At 41.1% G+C, this 21,216-nt stretch overlaps 1 protein-coding gene across 1 annotated transcript in view; it reads right to left on the reverse strand.

Annotated features, from left to right (window-relative positions):
* Positions 1 to 21,216, reverse strand: part of sntb1 (syntrophin, basic 1) — a 31,764-nt gene extending 10,548 nt beyond the window's left edge. Inside the window, exons 1-4 of the mRNA XM_069143184.1 lie at positions 20,515 to 21,216; positions 9,116 to 9,353; positions 2,244 to 2,361; positions 2,001 to 2,090 (exon numbers count right to left, since the gene is read on the reverse strand). Coding sequence (XP_068999285.1) covers positions 2,001 to 2,090; positions 2,244 to 2,361; positions 9,116 to 9,353; positions 20,515 to 21,058 — 990 coding nt within the window. The 5' untranslated portion in view covers positions 21,059 to 21,216. The remainder of the gene's footprint in view (positions 1 to 2,000; positions 2,091 to 2,243; positions 2,362 to 9,115; positions 9,354 to 20,514) is intronic.

Genomic DNA, 21,216 nt, shown 5'->3' on the forward strand with positions numbered 1-21,216 from the left:
TGAGTCACTTGGTTTGACGCAGGATTATCAGCACAATAGGACCTCCTGCTAAAGACCTACACAGCCAAGCAGTGGTGGTAAATCAGAATATGTGTATATGTGGCACCATATTATGAAGAGAATTGATTACCAAGTCCAACCAGCAGCACAAAACACTATGAATAGATGACAGGTAGATAATAATAGTTTAATGTGAATTGAACAACTGATTACTAAATCAAAGCAGTTGGCCCTGCAAGGTTGCTCAGTTTGAATTGGATTACTTTATTGCTGCACCTACTTAAATACTAAAATCATCCCATTTTTTAAGTGAAAGTACTGGTGGATCATAATTTAACTCAGTGGCACGTAAGTGTCAGAGAGAGGAATGATGTGTGTGTGTGTGTGTGTGTGTGTGTGTGTGTGTGTGTGTGTGTGTGTGTGTGTGTGTGTGTGTGTGTGTGTGTGTGTGTGCGTGTGTGTGTGTGTGCGTGTGTGTGTGTTTAATGTGTAAAAGACTCTGTGTCATAAAGCAGTTCTGGTCGGTCGTTGCATGAAACGTGTATTCTCACTATATAGTTCACCCAGAGGAGAGTTAGTTAAAAATAAATGCGGCAGGCTGTGCATATGCAGGTATTCATTTTTTTTTTACTGTGCCCCCTCACCCTCCCGTCTCTCCAAACCCCTCATTTAGAGCACACACACACACACACACACACACACACACACACACACACACACACACACACACACACACACAGCTCAGTATTTCATTTTACAATGCTCCGTAACTATTCTCATTATGAGAGCTTATCTGCAGCCCAGCCATGGAATCCTAAGCTGCTCTTTGAAGTTCTGCCTCCACCAGTCATATCGTGGGATTTACAGGGTCATGGGTCATCTTTTTAACATAATGAGAATATGTTGCTAAGTAACAGCATTGTACTGCATTTGAAGGATCAAATGTTGGCAAATTCACGAGGACTAAATTAGAGGAGGTATGGATGCGTGTGTGTGTTAGATATGTATGCACAGGTGCGTGACTGCATATAAAAGACAGAGCGGAGCTTTAGATGTGTGTGTACTTGGTTGTGTGAATTTTAAAGATGTGTGTATACAGTAGATGTGCACAATGCCAACACAGGAACCTGTAAATGCAAATACACAAATTTGTAATTCAATACTTCAACAGATATTCAAACATCATGTGAACCTGACCCCCTGCTACACACACACACACACACACACACACACACACACACACACACACACACACACACACGTTTCTGACATGAGAATTAGCAGGGCCAGTGTCCAATAATTGCTGCATCGTTCTCAAACAGACGAAGGTGAGAATGTATGCAGCCTTCTCGAGCTGTCATTTCACAGCACAAATATTTCTGCTGATGAATTTGATGCATTTAAACATCGACTAACACATGCCCCCCGTCACTGTGACTTGGCCTTTTACACCCCCTACAAGCGTGCCTGTTTTTAAGTGTGAATGTTTCAAGTGTTTGGCCACACACTGTACCATCTTGCTCAATTAAAAAATATCCCAACCTTTACACACAAACAACACATAGCACATCTGAGGAGGTCATTATCTCAGGCGCCCGCCCTGCTAACAAAATAATAGATTTTAAAAATGAATTAACAATTGATCAACTAATAAATAAAAGGCCATTTTTAGGTAATTCCCCAAAATAATGATCAATCAACAAAGTGAATGGCCCAAAATCTTAAAGGTTCAGAGTGCAGGATCTATTAGCAATGGAATATGATATTCATAAATATATTTGTATTAGTGTATAACAGTGGTCTCCAACTTTTTTTTTTCTCCGACAGCTACTTTGACAAAATAAAAGCGTCAGCGATAGGACACTGTATCCTTACAAGCTGGTTGCAATCTGCAACTTCTTCACTAGATGCCAGTAAATTCTGCTTGTTACAGAATCATTGCTAAAATAAGAGCTATAAAAAAATGGGCTTCACACACACATACATAAACACATTCCTACCTTCCCTGCCAGCCATCCCAGGTGTCGTATCTCTTTGCTGCCAGCAACCCCTGTCCTGGCTGTGTTCTGGATGACCTCTGCCAGCACCCGCTGCGGTGGGATGACAGATTTTAGAGAACGTGATCGTTCAGGACTCACAACATTCACAACCACTCTGAGGAGCTGAATCTTTGGCCATTGAAATATTTCATGGCACACCAATTAGGAGAGTTACCTGTATAATCAATCAAATTAAGGACAGACCTGTGCCAGCGTTGATGTGACAGAGTGCATGGCAGAGAACCAGGACAGTGCAGATGGCTGGTCTGGGCAGCGCAGCACCACGGTGTGCCTGGCATCAGGAGAGTGCAGCTCCAGTTGTCTGGAGGAGGAGATAAGAAAAGTTAAAACAGCTTTAACCTCTCTGTCATCATTGAAGGGCTCTAAAACTTTTAGAGTTCACAACCCTGGATGATAAAAGAAAAAAAGAAAAAAAAAAAAGAAAGAAAAAAAGAATCCTTATTAAATATTAAAAATATACTGTTGGCCTTATCAAGCAACTCCAATTTGGTCTCAACTCTTATTTTAGAAACCAAATGTTATCCATTAAGGTTTCAGCCTCGACAGATGCTCATTTGTCTCATCCACTTGATAATGGGCACTCAGTCAGAACAATGAAAAATAAGTGAGCTGAAATTTGACTTTATTCAAGTCAATTCAAAACATGAAGCAGGCAGAGCGCACGCATGGATTCTCTGTGGGGCCATATGACACAATGCTGTCTCCTACTAAACCAGAACTAATCTGCTTATCATATGGGAGTGTTTCTGGCCTCCAGAGAAAAGCAAATGCTTCTCGATCTCTCTGAATGGCTCTTTGATGGTGTGCTCTGTGAATATGAATTTTAAAAAGGCACATGAGACTGCCTGAAATGCATAAAGCACTGCACTGTTCCCTTCTAGTGAGGCATTAAGTATTCAGTTGTGTTAAGCGAGACAGGTACAGTGTGCTAAAGTTATCTGCCCGCTGCACTTTTTGGAAGAAGAAAATATAATAATTTCCGAAGGTCATGTTTTTCTGCGTGATTATTTCCACATCCACATATTTAAGAGAACTGTTGTTTTTTTTGTCATGTTTAATTTCACAGAAAAAGCGGCTTTTGTTGAGAAGAAGGTTGCATTTTCTGAGCTTTTGGAAAGTAAAGGCGTCAACCATTTAAAGGGCAATGTATGGAGTAGGATTGTCGAACAACCAGGCTGTCAGCATAGTCGAGGATTTAAGGTAGTTTACTTTTGAATGTAGTTGAGTTGGGAAAAAGCTGCCAAATGTCACAGCAATTGGACTAACAAACCAAAATGCCCTCTGATTTTGTGGAGTGAGGAGTAGGAGGAAAAGATCATCATCACTGGATGATGTTGAATCTCTCATTTTCTTCTCAGAAATTAGCCCACACAAATGTATTCAAACCATTTTCAAACACAAATTTGCATGGCTGCTGGTATGAATAGTTTTAATGCAAAATATTCACAGGCGAGTATTTTCCATTTTTGTGTGGTGTATTTAGCACGGCCCCCCGGGGTGGAAAGGCTTTAAAGGTGGAAAGTGAGGAGTGATTACAATTATTTTTGACATGCAATCTATGAATGATTCCTAACTCAGATTTAGAGGACTGGTCATGGTAATTGACTACACATGACACTCTGCCTCATGCTGAGATTTGGCCATGTTTGAAGAATATAAACTTCAGAGTGTTTTTTCATGATGTTCTAGCACTGAAAATGCACAAAATAATGTAAATGAAGCTTAGGTGGAACCTTGACAACATTTAATTCTCTTTTTAATTCTGTAAATTATATTTGTTCTGTCTGTAGTAATAGAAAAAAAGCTTTAAGGTCAGACAGTAAATAGAGCTGTAAAAAGTCAAACTGCATGTCAACATGGAGCCATTGTATAGTGAATGAAAAGGGACAAAAGTGAAAAGTCATAGTTGATCCTTTGAGTTTACCACCAACTCTGAAACAATCGAGCAGCCGTTCACCATCCAGGTGCTCATGGTTTTTAAAAACAGAAACTACTCCAATCCCAGTGTGGTTTCAGCTCTGCAAACATGCTTTCTTTGCAGCTTTCTTTTATCAAACACACGCTGGAGACCTGGAAAAGCCCCAGTGAATGTGATGAATTTGCTGTTCTCAAACCCTCTGAAGGAGGATGGACCATCTTCTGTAGAGCCACTCCAGGTGTTACTCTGATTTAAAAATAGAACTGGTGCCTGTAAAAGGCAAGTTGAATAAGGACAGGCCAGGCGAGAGCAGAGGGGGGAGAACTCCAAGGCCAGATGTGCGTTCAGTCACGGAGCTTCTTTAAGGATGGCGTTTGTTTTAAGAGTTATACAAAAGCTTATTTACCATTTTCTGACTGAGGTGCAGAGGGACTTTAAGGGTAAAATATCTCTTGCATGCATGATGAAGACATGGGGAACACAGGGACTCAATGCCAGAACAGAAGATCTATAGATGACCGCTGTGAATCTATGGCGTTACACAAGTCTGTCCCTGAATGAAGTTCAATCTCTCAATTGATCAAAGGGTAGTTGTCCTCCAAGGATTATCACTATATATAGCAAATATGTGTTCAAGCTTGGTAAATCTGTTCCAGCATGCAGATGTGATCCGTGCAGTGACTGGATTATAAATATTCATTGATTAACTCTGTGTGCATACACAACAGTGCCATGAAAGAAATGGCCTAGTGGCAAAATATCCATTTTTAAGAAACAACACAAGTGACAGTACAGCTGTTTTTAATAAGACTAAATATTAGCTTGTACAGAATCAAACTATTCACTGTTTAACAGATGATGTAAGGGTCAAAAGATTTAATATTCAAAGTGTGTAGCTGACCGATGCTGTGTTATTTCTTTACTCTACTGTTTTGTGATTTAACCTGTTCACAACTTAAAGGGCTACTGAAGCAGTACGTTGCTGGAGGTAGTTCGTCCTCATCCAAACTGACTTTCTTATAATAAGGAGAGTGTCTTGTCGATTGTAAAGTGCCTTGAGGCAAAATTTTTATTGGTGATATTGGACAATATAAGTGGAACCGACTTGCCTTGACTTAAAAGCCCCGCTTACTCCTGAGAATAACGTGTGATCTGTATCTGAATACTTGACTGCGATAATGACGTCAGAATAAATAACAGTTTGTAGGATTAATTTTCTACACCGCACCAAAAGGAGAAATAAAACTGAGGATTGAGTGGATGGTGTACTTTAGGTCTTTTTTCCCATTAAACAATTTGTCATGGTTAAACTGAGAAAATGTCATACTGTGAAGGATCGTGCTGGTTCTTCCAGGAGTCTCTCACTTTTAGACAGCCATACGTGTTCTGATATCCAAAGCTGAGCTTCGTGTCCTCATATACAGTATATGTTAAGGTGAAAAAAACCTTCTTCAGCAAGTTGACCACCTAAATATGAAGACAAATTAAGTTGTCATGCCTAAATACAAATTATTTTTCTCTTCTCTTCTCTTCTCTTCTCTTCTCTTCTCTTCTCTTCTCATTGTCTTTTATAAAGTCTTCTCATCACTGTATGTGTCCTGCATTTCCTCATATCCCACACTTCTGTAACTCCTCTCAGGCTTAAAACACTGTTTGTACCATCTGCTGAAATGAAGAGAAAACCCTCACAGGGATTCAACAATGCATTGAATCTAGTAAAGGAAGACGAGCCAGATTTCCCCCTCACTTTACTTAAAGTCTCTTAAACCGTTTTATCCCTGAACCCAAAATAAAGAAAATCCAAAGTTTAGTCTTGCTCAGTCTTTAACTTCTGCTTATTATCATGGAACAAACTCAGAGAAACATCCCATTTTCCAGTATAAATGTGAGCAGCTTTATAAAGTTTAATGGATAAAACATATCAGGCTGCATTTTAACTTGGGTGTCCTCCCATTTAAACATTTACTAAATCTTTACTAGTGAGTCAGAGGTATTTGTCCTGACAGCAAGGATAAGGAAAGATCTTCATAAAAAAACATGCAAGGTAAGGTAAATTTGGCCATGGACTTTATCTTCCTGTGAATCTGCCTGGAAAGGCTTTATCAAACCACACAACACAGCATTATCTGTGTGAAGCAAAACCTCACTGTGAGATATTGACCCAAACTCCTTGTACGAGTGGCTCACCAATAAAGTCAATGTTATGGCCAACAAAGTGAATGTTCAACTCTGCGGCACTCTTAAATGCTTTAATAAGTTAACCAATATTTATGCAGCTGAAAGTTTCACTCAGCAGTTTGTGGGGATTTTGAAAGTAATGTCACAATACTATCATAAGGAAGAGACTATTTATAGACAGTCGACTAGCTGAGAAGACTTTTCGCTCCAAACATGGCTGCAACATGTCCATCACATAATGTTCTCGTGTGGCCAAAGCTGAATTACCACCCTGGAAAGGCCTCAGCACCACAAACCCCTGGTTAATAATAATCAACTCCAACTTTGTTCAGAGCATCAAAGTGTAATATAAACTGACAATCTTAAAGATGGGGACTGCTTCAGCTTATCTTGAAGTCCTACTGTGTTAAAATCTCGCTGTGAAAAATTGTGAAACAAACTTATTTATGTTCTTCCAGAGAGTCTTGATGAGAAGGTCGATATACTCAGATATACAACAGGATGCAATTAGCTTAGTTTAAGCTTAGAATCACAGGGAAACAGCTCACCTGGCTCTGCTCAGATATAAAACACATTTCTACGATGACCTCGACAATAAACTAGTTGAAGCAACGTATCGTGTTTGTGTAGCCTGTAAACACATAGAGGTGTAGCGCACTGTAAACACAGCGAAAAACATCATGCAGGAATTGAGGGGAATTAATTAATCTTTTCTAGTGAAATCCATCCATCCATCCAGCCAGCCAGCCAGCCAGCCAGCCAGCCAGCCAGCCAGCCAGCAAAGTTTGATTTAATTCAGGTTGATTCAAGTTGAGTAGATTTTTCTATTCAGAACTTATAAACACAAGTTTCTCCAACTTTGTCTTTTAACTTGAAATGATGAGTTGTATGAAATTAACTCCTGAGACTTCACTCAACTCATCAAAGTGAGTATAGAGACATAATTAGCATATTAGCAAGCTTCCAAGTATGCAATGTTTGAGATTCAAAAGGTTCCTGATAGCCTTCTTTTTTGTAGTTTGAGGAAAGGAGAAACGATGAAAACTTGCCATTTATCTTTAGTATATGATAAGATAAGCCACGGCTGTTTCTTTGAATAGAAACATGTCAAAAATGTTAACCATGGAGGCAAAGGTTATTCTCAATTTTACTCCTTAACCCCTGTAAACTTATTATTTAAAAAGACAACTGAGAGGAGCAGAGGCTGCTGCAGCTATAAGTCAAATGAAGGACCGACCTTTCCAACTGACCATTTTTTAAACTAAAGTAAATCAGAGCACCACAAGCATCAGTAACAACAAGAAGTTGTTGATTCAACAACTTTCTTAACTCCATTCTTAAGTTTATTGAACTATTCCTAAATTTTCCTCAGGGGATAAATAAATCTGTCTATCTTTTTTCCAGCCAACAGAGAACTACATGCTCTGTACATGGATTCTATTCAGATTTTTAATTTTGTTTTTAAGTGTTTGTTTCCAGATTGCTTGTGTGTCATCGACAAGAGTCCAACATTGTCGATACAGCTTGAAGAAATCTGAGGTCACTGTTCAGTGTTACAACTGTACTTTGATGTTGCCTCCATCGTCTAAAGCTTTCAAGCTGATTGAGGTTCAGCTTTCTCAGACTTCTGAAGTCATACATGCAGAGGAGGACACGCACAGCGAGAAGGACAGAACGAAAGGGAGACATTGAGAAATGTGGTAGGAAAAAAATAAAATAAACCAGGAGAGAGCGAATGAAGGAGAGTGAAAGAATGGAGATAGAAGAGAGAACTGATTTGGACACAGGGCAGATAACAAACAAAGCTGGGCCCACCAAAAAGACATGATGAAAGAAAAGAAAGGGAGAGGACAGCGAGCAGACAAAAGGAGACAGAAAAACACGAACAAGTACAAATGACTGAAAAACAGACAGTAGAGCGCAATGACAGTATTACACGTAGGAAGAGAAACAACCCAGTAAGAGAGACACAGAGGAAGAGACGACCGGGACAGAAGGCACACAGACTGTGATAAAAAAAATTAAAAAAAAAAGACTAACAGTAAATCAACCCTGGCTGCGCCCCTGCTGTTTGACTGGGCCATTGTCAAATTACCAACCAATTAGCTTGATGACATTTCCTAACATAGGACCCCCCCACTAACCACTATCTAAATGAAACTTCAAACATCTGTCTTTAAGAAAAACTGAAAATGGCCTAGAAAAAGTGGAAGAAAACACTTTGGAGTAATCCCCTCAGGATAGCAGAAGAAGACTGCAGAGGCAGAGACTTTTGTTCTCTCTCTGTCACTGTTGAGTCAAGGCGTGGAGAGGAGCTGGTTAACCTTCAGTTAATGAAAGTACCATCTTCTGGTTGTTTCAGGGTTGAACTTTGGAACATTTTCCAGTGACAATTGTGAAGCAAAGTCTGTGAGCTAGTTTAGATTACACTCAAGTGACGTACCTTTCTTACTCCAGCTTATATCCACAATGTACCATTTTTATGAAGGCAGTGTACTTCAACTCTCACTCTTTTATGTAGGCAAATATAATATATAACGACCATGTGATTCCCTCAGCAACGACTGGCTGACATTTGAGAGACAGTATTGCAAGAAGACACGCTGTCAACTTCCACAATGCATTGTATTAATTGTAGTCGTGTTTAAGATTGTCTTTGAAGAATAAGGCTATTTTGAACAAAATGAACAAATCCAATAACTATCTCTCGATTATTTCAAGTTTTGCAATCCACCCTGTAGTTCTTACAAAAGATTTAACAAATCTTTAAAAATGATTACAGAACTATGTGAGTGCTTAATCGATGAATTAGTCTGTGAATAGATAGCAGCAAACACAGGAGGAGTATACCAATAATCTTCATCCATCCATCATCCCCAGAGAGCCTGCTCGAGAATGAGCTGTGTGTGTGTGTGTGTGCGTGTGTGTGTGCGTGTGCGTGTGTCTGTGTCTCCCCTACCTGTTCTCAGGGTCCGGTGTGGTCATGGCTCGGGTTACATAACACATCTTCAGCAGTATGCACCTCCTGTCGCCGGTCAGAGACAAGGAGGGCTGGGTGGGAGGGCTCGGCGGGCTGGATGAGGAGATGATGGGAGAGCTGCTGAGGCGGGGGGACTCAGGAGGGGGGGTCTCCCAGCCGATCTCTGACACAGGGGAGCCCTTTTTGACATACGGCGTGGCCTCACGCATGTACTTCACTGAGGAGGATGAGAAGAAACAGTGAGCATCGTAAAGAAGCTTGAACAGGGAGATTAAAGAATCACATACATCTTGCAGGCCTTCAGACACTGTGCAGTGGTTGAACGCATTAAGGGACAAAATGAAAAGATATAAAGAATCCAGTTATCTTTGGCACACAGTATTTCTCTTGGTCACATAGATTCCTACAAATATGACACAGAGATCACTCACATTCATTTAATAGTATTGAAAAAAAAAACTGAAAATCCCTTTCTGGTCTTTACCATTGTTGTAGGCTTTATAAAAGTGGACGTGGCTTCTGGGTCTGCAAAAATGAAGCCAATGTGAAAGTGCCATAAACTGCAATACCACTGAGGGCTAGTAGGGGCTGACTCCAAAAAAAATCTGGCTCCATAGAACCCCATTCTACTTCTCTCATGAAATACATAGTCAACACATTTTTTCCACAAGTTCTTATGTTGTTGTTAGCGAAAGTCACTTCTTCTGATTAGTTCTCTGGCGGTTCATCTGAAAATAATCCCATCATTAATTAGAAATAAGCCTCAAAAAGCCGTGTTTTTGGGGGAGTGTCTATTTGACCGACAGTGAAGTCAGGTTTCCTCTATCGGTTGGCGGGACGTAATGTGATTTCGTCGGGTTTCCAATTAGATCGAGTCAGATCCACCTCTCGCTCCTCCCCAGCTCGTCCAAATGACTTCACTGTTGGTTGCCACTTGGTCTTTCGACACTCTAGACCGTTTCATTTATAGAACGCTTAGTAAATTTACTTTTTTTGCTTATACATATCTAAGTTTTCAAAAACAAATGACCAGAATTTAAATTAAATCAAGGTCAGCTGCACGGCACTGATTTTCTTTGGCTGGCACTTGTATTGTTTTAACCTCATTTAACACAGAGGCTAATTAAAATCTGAGCATCGTGTTTGACCAATGTCTTTTGATGTTCAACCCCGTATATGTTTCAACAGTGATAAGTAAACATGCTGCTCTGGAGGTAGTTTGTCTCTGTCACAAGTCAGGGGAAGGATGTGGTGACACCGCAGATGTTTAAGTACACAGCTCAGCTGCAGAGAGGTAGATAGAAAGTTCCCAGCATCAGCTCTGTGCATGCTTCAACTTTGGTGCACAGGCCCAGGAGGGTGTGTGGGCAGAATATGGAAACTTCAGTCTGTTTAATATCTGTATCATCTGATCGTGGTGAATGGATTTTCTTTGATGTAGACTTACATCAATAAGTTATGCAGAAATACTTTCAAATAAATATGTTACATCTTATTATTCTGTTATTGAGAAATATGCAGAAACAGTTCAAGTTTGGAGCACAGAAACAGGAAGCTCAGTGAAAAGTTTAACGTTCGTGCTCCTGTCACAGCGAGCTGCCACTGTTGGAGCCTCTGACGCCAATTTGAAATAATAACAGCAAACGTCAACATGCCGAAAGCCAAAACAGACTCCAGTAGCTCTTCACCTCTCGGTTCATTTGTGAAAATGTATTGATAATCCACGCCATGTCTCTGCAGCTGCAGGCAGGCAGAATTAAGACCCCCCAAAAAACAGGAGCCTCACCCGACAGCCTCAGCCATTTACTGATAGGACATTCGCGGCTGATCCTGGCGAGCGACCTGAGAAACTTTCCAAGCGGTAAAAACAGAAACCTTTCCTTGTAAAAGTCAAGCTGTGAATCACTGGAGGCTTGATAACTATTTTAAATTCCTCATGTCCTCAAGGTTTGGGAAGGGGAGAAGAAAGGAGAAGACAGGACACGTTTCAGTGAAAGACACAAAATAGAGAGGCAGCGATAAAGCGGATGCTCAGCATGCTTTCGATGTCCTGACTGTTCTAAAGCTTTGGACTGGCCTGGATGTCTAATTGGCATATCCCACTGTACAGCCGCGTATAATTGGCATATGGCTGCTGGCATTTGTAATCCAGCATGTAAACTATTCTCAGCAGAAGCACTATAGAGCCCTATGAAATGGTGTAACAAGCCTGACGGCCAACCTGCAGAGGAGGGATGACAAGCTGACACAAAACACAGAGGAGGAGACGGGGGTGAAGTAAGCGTGTCTGCAATGGACCCACCGGGACGACGTGATCCAATTGCACGGAGGGATAACCCGCACGGTGAGATTAGATTAAAGGTCTGAAAAAAGGCTGATAGATTTGTGGAAAGGCATCACAACAGGGTAAATGTCGGATTTTGTTTGTTAAGAGTCATGCATTTATGACACTAAAAAGTGACGTAAAGGAACGAGAGGGATTTAAATTTAGGAAGGAAAAAAGAAAGATTTTCACATTTGGGATAGACTTGTGTGAGAACAAAGACACGAACATAAACACACACGGACTGCCTCATGCTTTGTGTTGTGTTGATAAAAATGCAGAAAAATATGAGAAAAACCTTCCATCAGAAAAGAGTTTGTGGTTTTGTTGTGCAATTTGAGGCCCAAATTCTTAAACCACCTTAGCAATACATTGTGAGGATGCATTTCGCCTGGTCCTCCTGAGGTCAAAGGGCAGTTTATAGGTCAAAACATGGTTTCCACTATATCATTTTATAACACTGTGCTCCTTGAAATACTGACTCTTGATATTTGTTTAGCTTCATTTATCCATTACTACATCTGTAGCTGCTACAGCTTCGTAAACTAAAACACACCTAAAAAATTTTAACTGCACATTTGACCTACAGCTTGTATAAACTGCCATGTGCTAACAACAACTCTGATGGCAGTGTCATCTTGTGTTTTCTACTTTATGATGGTCACAGACAAGACAAACATGAAGCAAGTTAAAAAAAAAAAAAAAAAGTCTCACTTGTGTTTTCCGTATGGGCATCCAGTAAAGTCAAAACTTCTATTTTTAAGATGATGGCATTTTTATGCCTTTCTTTGATAGTGACAGTGGACAGGAAATGAGGGGGGAGAGAGCAGGAAACGGACATACATTTAAAGGTGGCTATGGCTCAGATGGTAGAGCACATTGTCCGGTAATTGCAGGACTAGTGGTTCAACTGTGTCTCTTCCTGTCTACATTTCAAAGTGTCCTTTGGCAACACACCGAACCCCAAGTTGCACCTGACAGCAGGCAGCTCTGTTGTCATTGGTGTTTACCGCAAAGGTAAAAGTATAAGTGCAGACCCTCCTGAAATGTATGACACAGGAATATGCGTGTGGTACTGACCACCTTCAATTGAAACCGTAGGTTATAAATTTACAGTCCATTTTCCAATCTGACTAAACTGAAAACAAATGACAATCAGCTATTATAAAAAATATCCAATTTAGTGGATGATTTGTTTTGAGTTAACATTTACAAAGAAGATTTACAGTCTGGCAGCAGGAAATGTAAACTCGTTGACCAGTGCCTTTGTGCCCAGAAATAGCTGTAAGTGTTTCCAGTGGAGGGGGAAAATAAACAGGGTGCAGTCCACACACTCATTACACTGGAAGCGTGTACACGTGTGTGCATTCTCTTGGGTCATGTTTCTGTTCCATTACAGCACCAACGCAGCCAACTCTACACAATAACCTCAATAGCACGGGAAGAACTTGTAAAGGATGGAGCTCGTACATTTGAGCCTTGATTTTTAAACGTGAGCTGGTTTGCCGTTACATAAGTCAAACCAAAAGATCCAACTGAGAGGCTGCCCTCCCCCATCTGTTGGATTTTATTTTCAATTTTTCTGGCTCCTGCTGGAGACAAAAGCAAAGCATGCGCACACACTCACAACTAAATCTGATGATGACTCCCATTCTCCACTTTGGAAATAGTAGCTTCCGTCACAGTAGTTGTGACGCAAATGGCTGAATGAATCACTACAGCTGTTCAACTCCCCATCGAAACTCTCATTCACTTCTGTTGATGACATTAAAACACCATTAACTTATTTTCAAACTGTGCTCAACCCTTCACTTACGCATTTTATAACTGAGGCAATTCATTTCCTCTGAAGTGTTAGAGCTTGTTGTGTTAACAGTGGAGCCAACAGTTGATGGATTTCAGTTGTGTCCATAACACAGTCACAATGAACACACACACACACACACACACACACACACACTTTTTCAGTTGGATTCCTCAGTGTGTGTGTGTTTGCGCAGCACCAAACCCCTTTCACACACACTATCCACACTCTATAACATCAGGTGCAAGCACTATGTCGTCTCTTTGTGTCTTTAACAGTACTTTTCGATGTCTGAAGTCACTGGACTTTTTACCATAATTATGCTCTGATTGGGGGGGGGGGGGCGAGAGCTCCTCTCATTACACCTGTGGGACAGAAAGTACGAGCTTTAACAGCGGCAGCTGCTGGAAAAAGAACAAACCAAAGTAAAGAGGTGGAACAGAAGAAAAAGGCTCATCTGACTACAGAATGAAGCCTTTTTACTGCCTGTATCTGGATACTTCAGCGGCACAAAAGGGCTTTACAAATCCACCCTCAAGGCATCTTTTTGTTAGGCTTTGAACAAAATCTCAAAGATCTCAAATACTGCCTTAAAAGAAGAATGAGCAGTGATGAAGGTGAAGAGCCTTTTTATTGTCAAAATTTGGCAGAGGAATTTGAAATGTGCGTAGCTAGAATTGCTCGTTGACACTGAACATTCAACTTGATCTCAAACAGTTACTAACTCGCTAAAGAAACACCATTTTCCACAAGTAGAGAAGCAGAGGCATTACGTGCACGTTTACCAAAAGTGTTTGAATCTGGTGAAGAGGTTTGCTTAAATGTCATCTTTTAACATACTGTCATTGGTGCTGGATTTAAGAGACCGCAAAAGTGAGCTGACACACAATAGTGGAACGTGCAGATTAAAGAAAAGTAATAACTAGTGTGACAGGTCTTCTGTATGGAGTTTTACAAATTATAATACATTTTCCTGGCCGTAAATGACTGTGAATGTGGGATTATGAGTCACTGTCATGTAAGTGCTGCAAAGTTTATCGTAAAAACTATAAAAGTGTACCGAATTCTGAAAAGAGAAAGGACTAGTGCTCAAAAGCTTATGTGCACAAAGCTCTGCAGTATACATTTACATCACACTGTTTTCAGGACATTTGACATCTCAACTACACTAAACAATTACCTGAATATTAAAGGAGAAAGATCTTTAACAATATATTACATTGCACTTTTGTCCACAGTGACCTACAACTGACTTTTTAAAGAACAAACATGTCTCGTTACTTCCCAGGCCAAGTTCACATTCTGTCTAATTACATGAATTTGTGGGGTTGAAAAAAAGCGTAATTGCATCAAGGAGAACTGGATACAGGATTCAGAGATGATGCCCCTTTCATTCCTGTAAAAGTTGCTCACTTGGCGAAAGAATAGGATAAAATAAAGTAATTACGTGGCTCCACCAGACTTGCTGATTGACAGATTGCTCTAAGTTATAGAAGCTAGTGGAACAAAGGCAAGCCCAAACATGGCATCATGACTTCAGCTCTTTATAGGAACATATATAATATCATATAATATGTCCTGCCCACCCACGTGAACTGCACACAAATCTATCAAGGTATTCACTTTGCTTATGAAGTGCTGAAATCAACAGAAGCAGCTCATCCTCCTGTCAAAAAAACTGTTTGCATTAACTAACTTCCTCACTACTCCTTAAAGTGATATAGTACATCATGTCCATTAGCATCAGTCTTGAAAACAGAGAGCTGTGTCTACATGTTCACTTATGTCCAAAAATGGCAACATGAAACACCAAACCTACTAAAAACAACAGACAGTTCACACTGAACAGATGGTAGTTTTGAACAGTATGCTGTTGACTCAGTGAAGATGAAACAGCTTTAACAGAAGGCAATGAATCTACATAACTCTCTAACATACTTCACTACGCGTCATCTGTGGTCATCCAGTTAAAACTGTTTGGAAATAATGTAGATTTACGTGTTTCTCTGCCGGAGGAAAGTTCAGCTTCATAATGACAATCACAAAGAAACTATGCTAAAGCAAACATAATGTATAAAAACATAATGATTACACCTGGAGGGGGAAAATAAGAGTTGTCTTCTTCAAACAAAGCCAACAGGAAAAACAGATGAGTCTTCACTGCGGGTCTCCGCTTTTGTTTGGGCTGTATAAACATTCACAGAGGAGTGGAATGAATGATTCAATCTATTATCTTTGCCACAACAATCACCAGTGCATCGCCACAGTTGCTGTCATTATCATCACCATCATCCGCTCCGAGTCAGACTCCACAAGCTGTAACGAAGGAGATGATAGTTTTGCTAATGACATAAACAGTCAGTTGACATATTCTCTCTCTCTCTCTCTCTCTCTCTCTCTCTCTCTCTCTCTCTCTCTCTCTCTCTTTGTCTCACGCACACACACACACACACACACACACATGCACACGCACACTTAACCATACTGTACACTGACCGTAGCGTCGGTCTAGACAACACACTGCTGATGATTAAACTCGTGGGCACATACTCATAGACAGACACACACACACACACACACACACACACACACACACACACACACACACACACATACTCACATTGCTGACAGCAGCATGTATCCACATACAGAGACTCATCCAGATGTCAGGTGATGACAGGTTGGGCTTGTTAAGGGTTCAACAGGAGAGCTTACAGAACTCTGACTCATTTCCTGGCTGCTGAAGTGTGGCAGGTATTCTTTATTGTATGTAGACTTTTTAGGCTTAATTTCTTCTACTTATTTTTGGATGCTTGTAATAATATTGCTGTGTGTTGTATGGTGTAATATTTTCTTTAGTGTAATTACTGCTGATTCCACCTCACTTCAAGAATTTGGAGGGTTGTCATTTTATGAAGCTTTTCCAAAACCAAAAACACAACAGCAGATATATTTTGTTTGTTGGCATGTCCAGCTAACTAGCTTATAATCAACAATAGTAATTATCTTACCTGGTGTTACTTCTGAGGGCTTTAATGCACACATTATTTTGTGTGGTTAAATTTAGGTCCTCAATTTGAAAATGGAAACGTTTTGCCTGGGAATTGAGCGTTATTCGTCATATGCAGCTGTCATGGGTAGAAAATCTTTTCAAAGTTCTCATTTTAGAACAAATCAGTTGGAGATGACATTTTCACCCAAGTTGATGAGCTAACATTACCTTAACTAGCAAGCTAAAACACATAAAAATGCGAGCCAAAATTGTCCATAGAGCAAACAAACAGCTGAATGAAAAGGTTATCTGCAATCACAGACTAATTGAATTCTATTTTAAACTGTGTACCATGCGAGAAGAAAGAGTTGTACAGTACATACAACCCTGTTTCCAAAAAAGTTGTGACGCTGTGTAAAATGTAAATAAAAATTGAATGCGATGATTTGCAAATCATGTAAACCCATTTTTAATTGCAAAATAAACCAAAGACATATCAAATGTTGAAAGTGAAAATTGTGTTGTTTTATCAAAAATATATGTTTATTTTGAGTTTGATGCCAGCAACACATCTCAAAAAGCCTCTAACCTGTAACGCAACCTTGGGAAGGCCTTATTCAGCCAACACTTCACTTAATGAATGATCACAAAGGTACAATTAGAGTAATAAACCTGACCTCTCATAGACATCGTCTATTTCTCAATTTGGCTATAAATAAGTAAATCAAATCTGGAAACATGTTTGAATGTTCGACTATGCTGTTTCATAAACACAGGTGAATTAAATGGCACAGTTATCCAAAGGAATTGTTCTCATCTCTTTTCATCTTAACCAAATTACTCCTTATGCTGAGGGGGGAAAAAAAATCAACTTCACACCCACATGGTTGGACTGAAACTTCCATCACCATTGCATAAAACAGACACAAACTGAAATAGAAAGAAAACAAAACATTAACTGCTGCCAGGTCATGGGGGTCACATCTCCAATGTTTCCATCCAGGTTTATTTCACAGGTTTTCTATGGGGCTTTGATATTAAAAGAAGGAGGCAGATTAAGGCCTGGGTTTGCTTACGAAGGGAACACCAGCATCCCTCAGCAATGTGAAAGGGCTCAGAGCACTTGAAACAAACTGGCTGGTATGACATGACATGACAACCCACCAAACCCACCATCACGGGCCCCTCCTGGCTTCATCACACTGCTTCCCGGTCTCTCTCAAAGAACTCTGTATCTCCTGCACACGAATGTTATCATGCAAATGGGACAAACAGTATCTCCTAAGAGGCATCCACGATGCTTCCCTCACAGGATTGTTAAAAGTAATGGGAGTAGTTGTAGCTGGAAAATGAAAACTTGCGAGTAGATCCAACCCTGCTACTGTTTCCCCTCTGCTTACCTGACCATAAGGCATTTTCTACAGAAGACACTCATGTCCCAGAAAAGAAAGAACAGGTACATATAAAACAGTTCATGATGGCTTAATTCCATTTAGCTGCTTCAGTTTCAGTATCCTGTTATTGCTCATGCTCACAGAAGCAAAATTAAATTCAGTCATCTCAATTTTATTATTTCTCTAATTGCGCTTTTTTTGTTTTACTGCGACATGTCAAAATGTCCTCCATGAACACAACTCACAGAAAACTGTGGCTTTTTATTGTGGCAATCTGCTGGGATTTAAGGCTGACCTGATTAGGCAATGTTCCAAGTGGACCTCATTAGCAAACAATCTTCACTGCAAATGTCAAACTGCCGTGCACTCTGCGAGCTGGACATCACAAGGCTAAAACTGGTAATATTCTGAACAGAAGCCTTTATTATTCAATGTTCTGTCCATCAGTACATAATTGAAGTAGCCATTTATGCGTCACCAGTCCTTCACTGGACCACCATAACACCACTGTCTGTCGTTTCTAGGAGCTTTGATTGATCCCCTTAGAGAATTTTGTTTGGCCTGTCAGACTGCATGCTGAGCACAGACCAGAGCCAGCAGACAGACAGCGTGGTGCTCGGGTGACACTTTAACAACGCTCCCTGACATGGAGGCTTGAACTGTGGTTCTCTTGTTGGTGAGCAGAAGGAAACCACATGGTCAAACTGCGGCCGTCTTAGAGCCTGGTGGCCGTAAGACGGCAGCCGAATCTGTTCTTCATCATTCTAATGAGTTTCCAATTACAAACACGCACATACAAAGTCTCTTTCAAAGAAACGCTCGCAAAAAAGCACACCAAAATGCAGTCGCAAACTCCACTCCTGTGAGACAGGCAGTATCTCCTCAGAGATCAATCAGATATTTCCTCTTGATCTCTTTCCTTATGTGATACAGTCTACCTCTGTCAAATCTTAGAGGGTGGCTTACACTCAGAAATGAAAAAGGAAACATAACTCATGTTTGGTCTTTATATATCACTGCTCGAGTCGTTTTACTTGAAATGGAAGTGTGCATGCATGTTCAGCACCTTTCATACACACACAAACAACCATTAAAACCTACCGTAAATGCACCTAGTTACTTTGATCTGTGTTTCCCTGCCTTCCCAAATGCAAATGATCTCTTAAATTGTGGTGAACTACTGTCTGTGTTATCTTTAAGTTAACCCTTGCAGTCATCTTTATATCAGCCTCCTCCCTCATTAGCTCTCCTTCTGGTTCCGTCTCGAGCTCTCTCCCTCTCCACACTTTCCCCCTTTAAATTCACATTTCAACTCGACCCCCTCCTTTTTCCTCCCCCTCCTCCTCCCCCCTTCTTTCATATCTCGATAATCTTTCAGCTGGGACCGGCTTTTTCCCTCTGCAGCATAGCTGGTGTGTCCCTATGGGAGGGATCATCCCCATGTTTGCATGTGTGTGTATATGAGTAAGAGTGGTGTGCATGAGTGTGTGAGAGAAAGGGAAAAAGAGCGACAGAGGTTGAGAGATACTTCGTTCTTACTGTCTTGAGTCAAAGAGTCCTCACAGGAACAGGGATAAAAAAATTAAAAAATAAAATACGAGTACACACTTGTGTGCAACAATTTCTGGTGTGAGTGAGTGTGTTTGTGCATGTGTACGTGTGTGTGTGTTCGTCTGTGTGTACAGTGAGCTAACAATAGTATACACAATCTGCCTGCCCTCTGCCTAATCTTGATCTTCATGTTTTGGGAGAAAACGACTGGAAAATACCAAACTGGATGATTGTTTGAGGAAGTGTAAGGCCGGTCAACATCACTGAGTTGCCTTGAGAGTGAGTGTCAGGGGAAGGGAGACAAAATGAGTTTGATCTTGCATGAGTGTCCTGTGGTACTGTAGTCAGATCAGAACTATTTCCACAGAAATCTGAACAGTCAGTCACCTGTTTCCAAACTATGGAATAGCCTCGTTTGCACCAACACCAAAGTTGCACAACATTCAGTATGAAGCAGTTTTATCTCCTCTCCTCTGCAGCTAAATTCAATAAAGTTACAGTGAACAAAACTTGTCTTCGGTTTCATACCCTGGAAGAGACTGCATGGCGACGACAAAATGTGACTTTGTAAATGAATAAAAAAACGAATTTGATGTAAAGCGTTATGAATAATATTGGCTGTTACAATAAAACCACATTTTCTTTCTTAGTGTTTGTTATTAACCAGTAGCTCCTTTCTCGACGGGAGAATACTGTAAATCACATTCTGCAGCAGAGGCTTTCATTCCCGTGCTTCAGGCCACGTAATCCTGCTGTTTTCATCCCGTTCCTGTAATCAGGGAGTGATTTAAACCAGAGAAGCTAAGTGAATACAATTAAGTGGCAGGTAGGATAGAGACATTTCAGTACTTTGTGTCCTGATGACCACTAACATAACTGAGAAGATGCACAAAACAGAACAACACCAGCGTGTGCGGAATAGGCAGTCACGTGGAGTGAAAGCTCTTAATCCCACGGTACATCTTCCCTTTAATGAAGGATGAGGTGCCCTGAAGGACCACCCGTTATACATCCCAAAATTTTTTACAAACAAAACTTGACCAACATTTTATAAATTCAGTCATAAAATGACCATGGCTGATTTAAAACACAACTCTCATCCTCCCAGATATGTTGTCCAAGCCTTCACTAAAGGATGTCTATTGAGGCACAGACACACATGCGGGCTTCCAAAAACAAGACATTATCTCGTGCGAGTTCACTGGGAGCATGCATGTGGATGAAAAAGTTTGGGATAGCCTGACCTCTTCCTCTCCCTTAGATTCCGCTCTGTTTCTGTGATCCTCTGACACACCGTCTGTCCAGCCTGCTTACCTTCCAGAGTCACCTCTTTCCCGGCCCGTTTCAGCGCCTGCACAGCCTCGTCGTGGGTCGCGTCCCGCAGGTTCATGCAGTTCACGGACAGGATGGCGTCCCCGACGTACAGAGCATGAGTCTGGTCCGCTGCGAGCCCCTTGAATATTTTACTTATGAGGATGGGCATCTTATTCTCCTTCCCTCCTTTGATGCTGATCCCAAGTCCCCCGATCTCCTGCTTGGTCACCTTGACGCACCGCTTTCTGTTGGCGATAGCCTCGGGCACTCGCTCCGGGAGGTCCGTGAACGCGGTGCGCGCAGTTTGGGGGCCATTGTTGGAGTTAGTGTTACTGTTGTCATGGTAAGATCCGTTGGTAACGCCGTTGGAGTTGACATCGTCTTTGACGTCGTTAAGGCTGCTCTCCTCGCAGCTCAACGTGAGCGCTTCCTCGTTCAAGTTGACCAAAACTTTGTGCCACCGCTCGCGCACCAAAACCTCCATAAATCCACTTTTTGGCACTCCAGAGCCACTCGAAAGTCCCGTCACTACTACCACCGCCATCTTTGGAGCATTTCTGTAAAATCACATGTGACTGAGTTCCGAGCACGCTCTCACACGTTTAACTTCCACCCTATCTCCCTCACGCTCAGGCTGGACTTTGCCCCTCTGAAGTTTTCGGCGGGACTTGTCAGGCGTCCCGTCCAACCCCTTCAGCACGA

Source organism: Embiotoca jacksoni, unplaced genomic scaffold, assembly GCF_022577435.1.
Source record: "Embiotoca jacksoni isolate LCO1_2020_lvr unplaced genomic scaffold, fEmbJac1.0.p SCAF_11, whole genome shotgun sequence".
Classification (NCBI taxonomy): Eukaryota; Metazoa; Chordata; class Actinopteri; family Embiotocidae; genus Embiotoca; species Embiotoca jacksoni.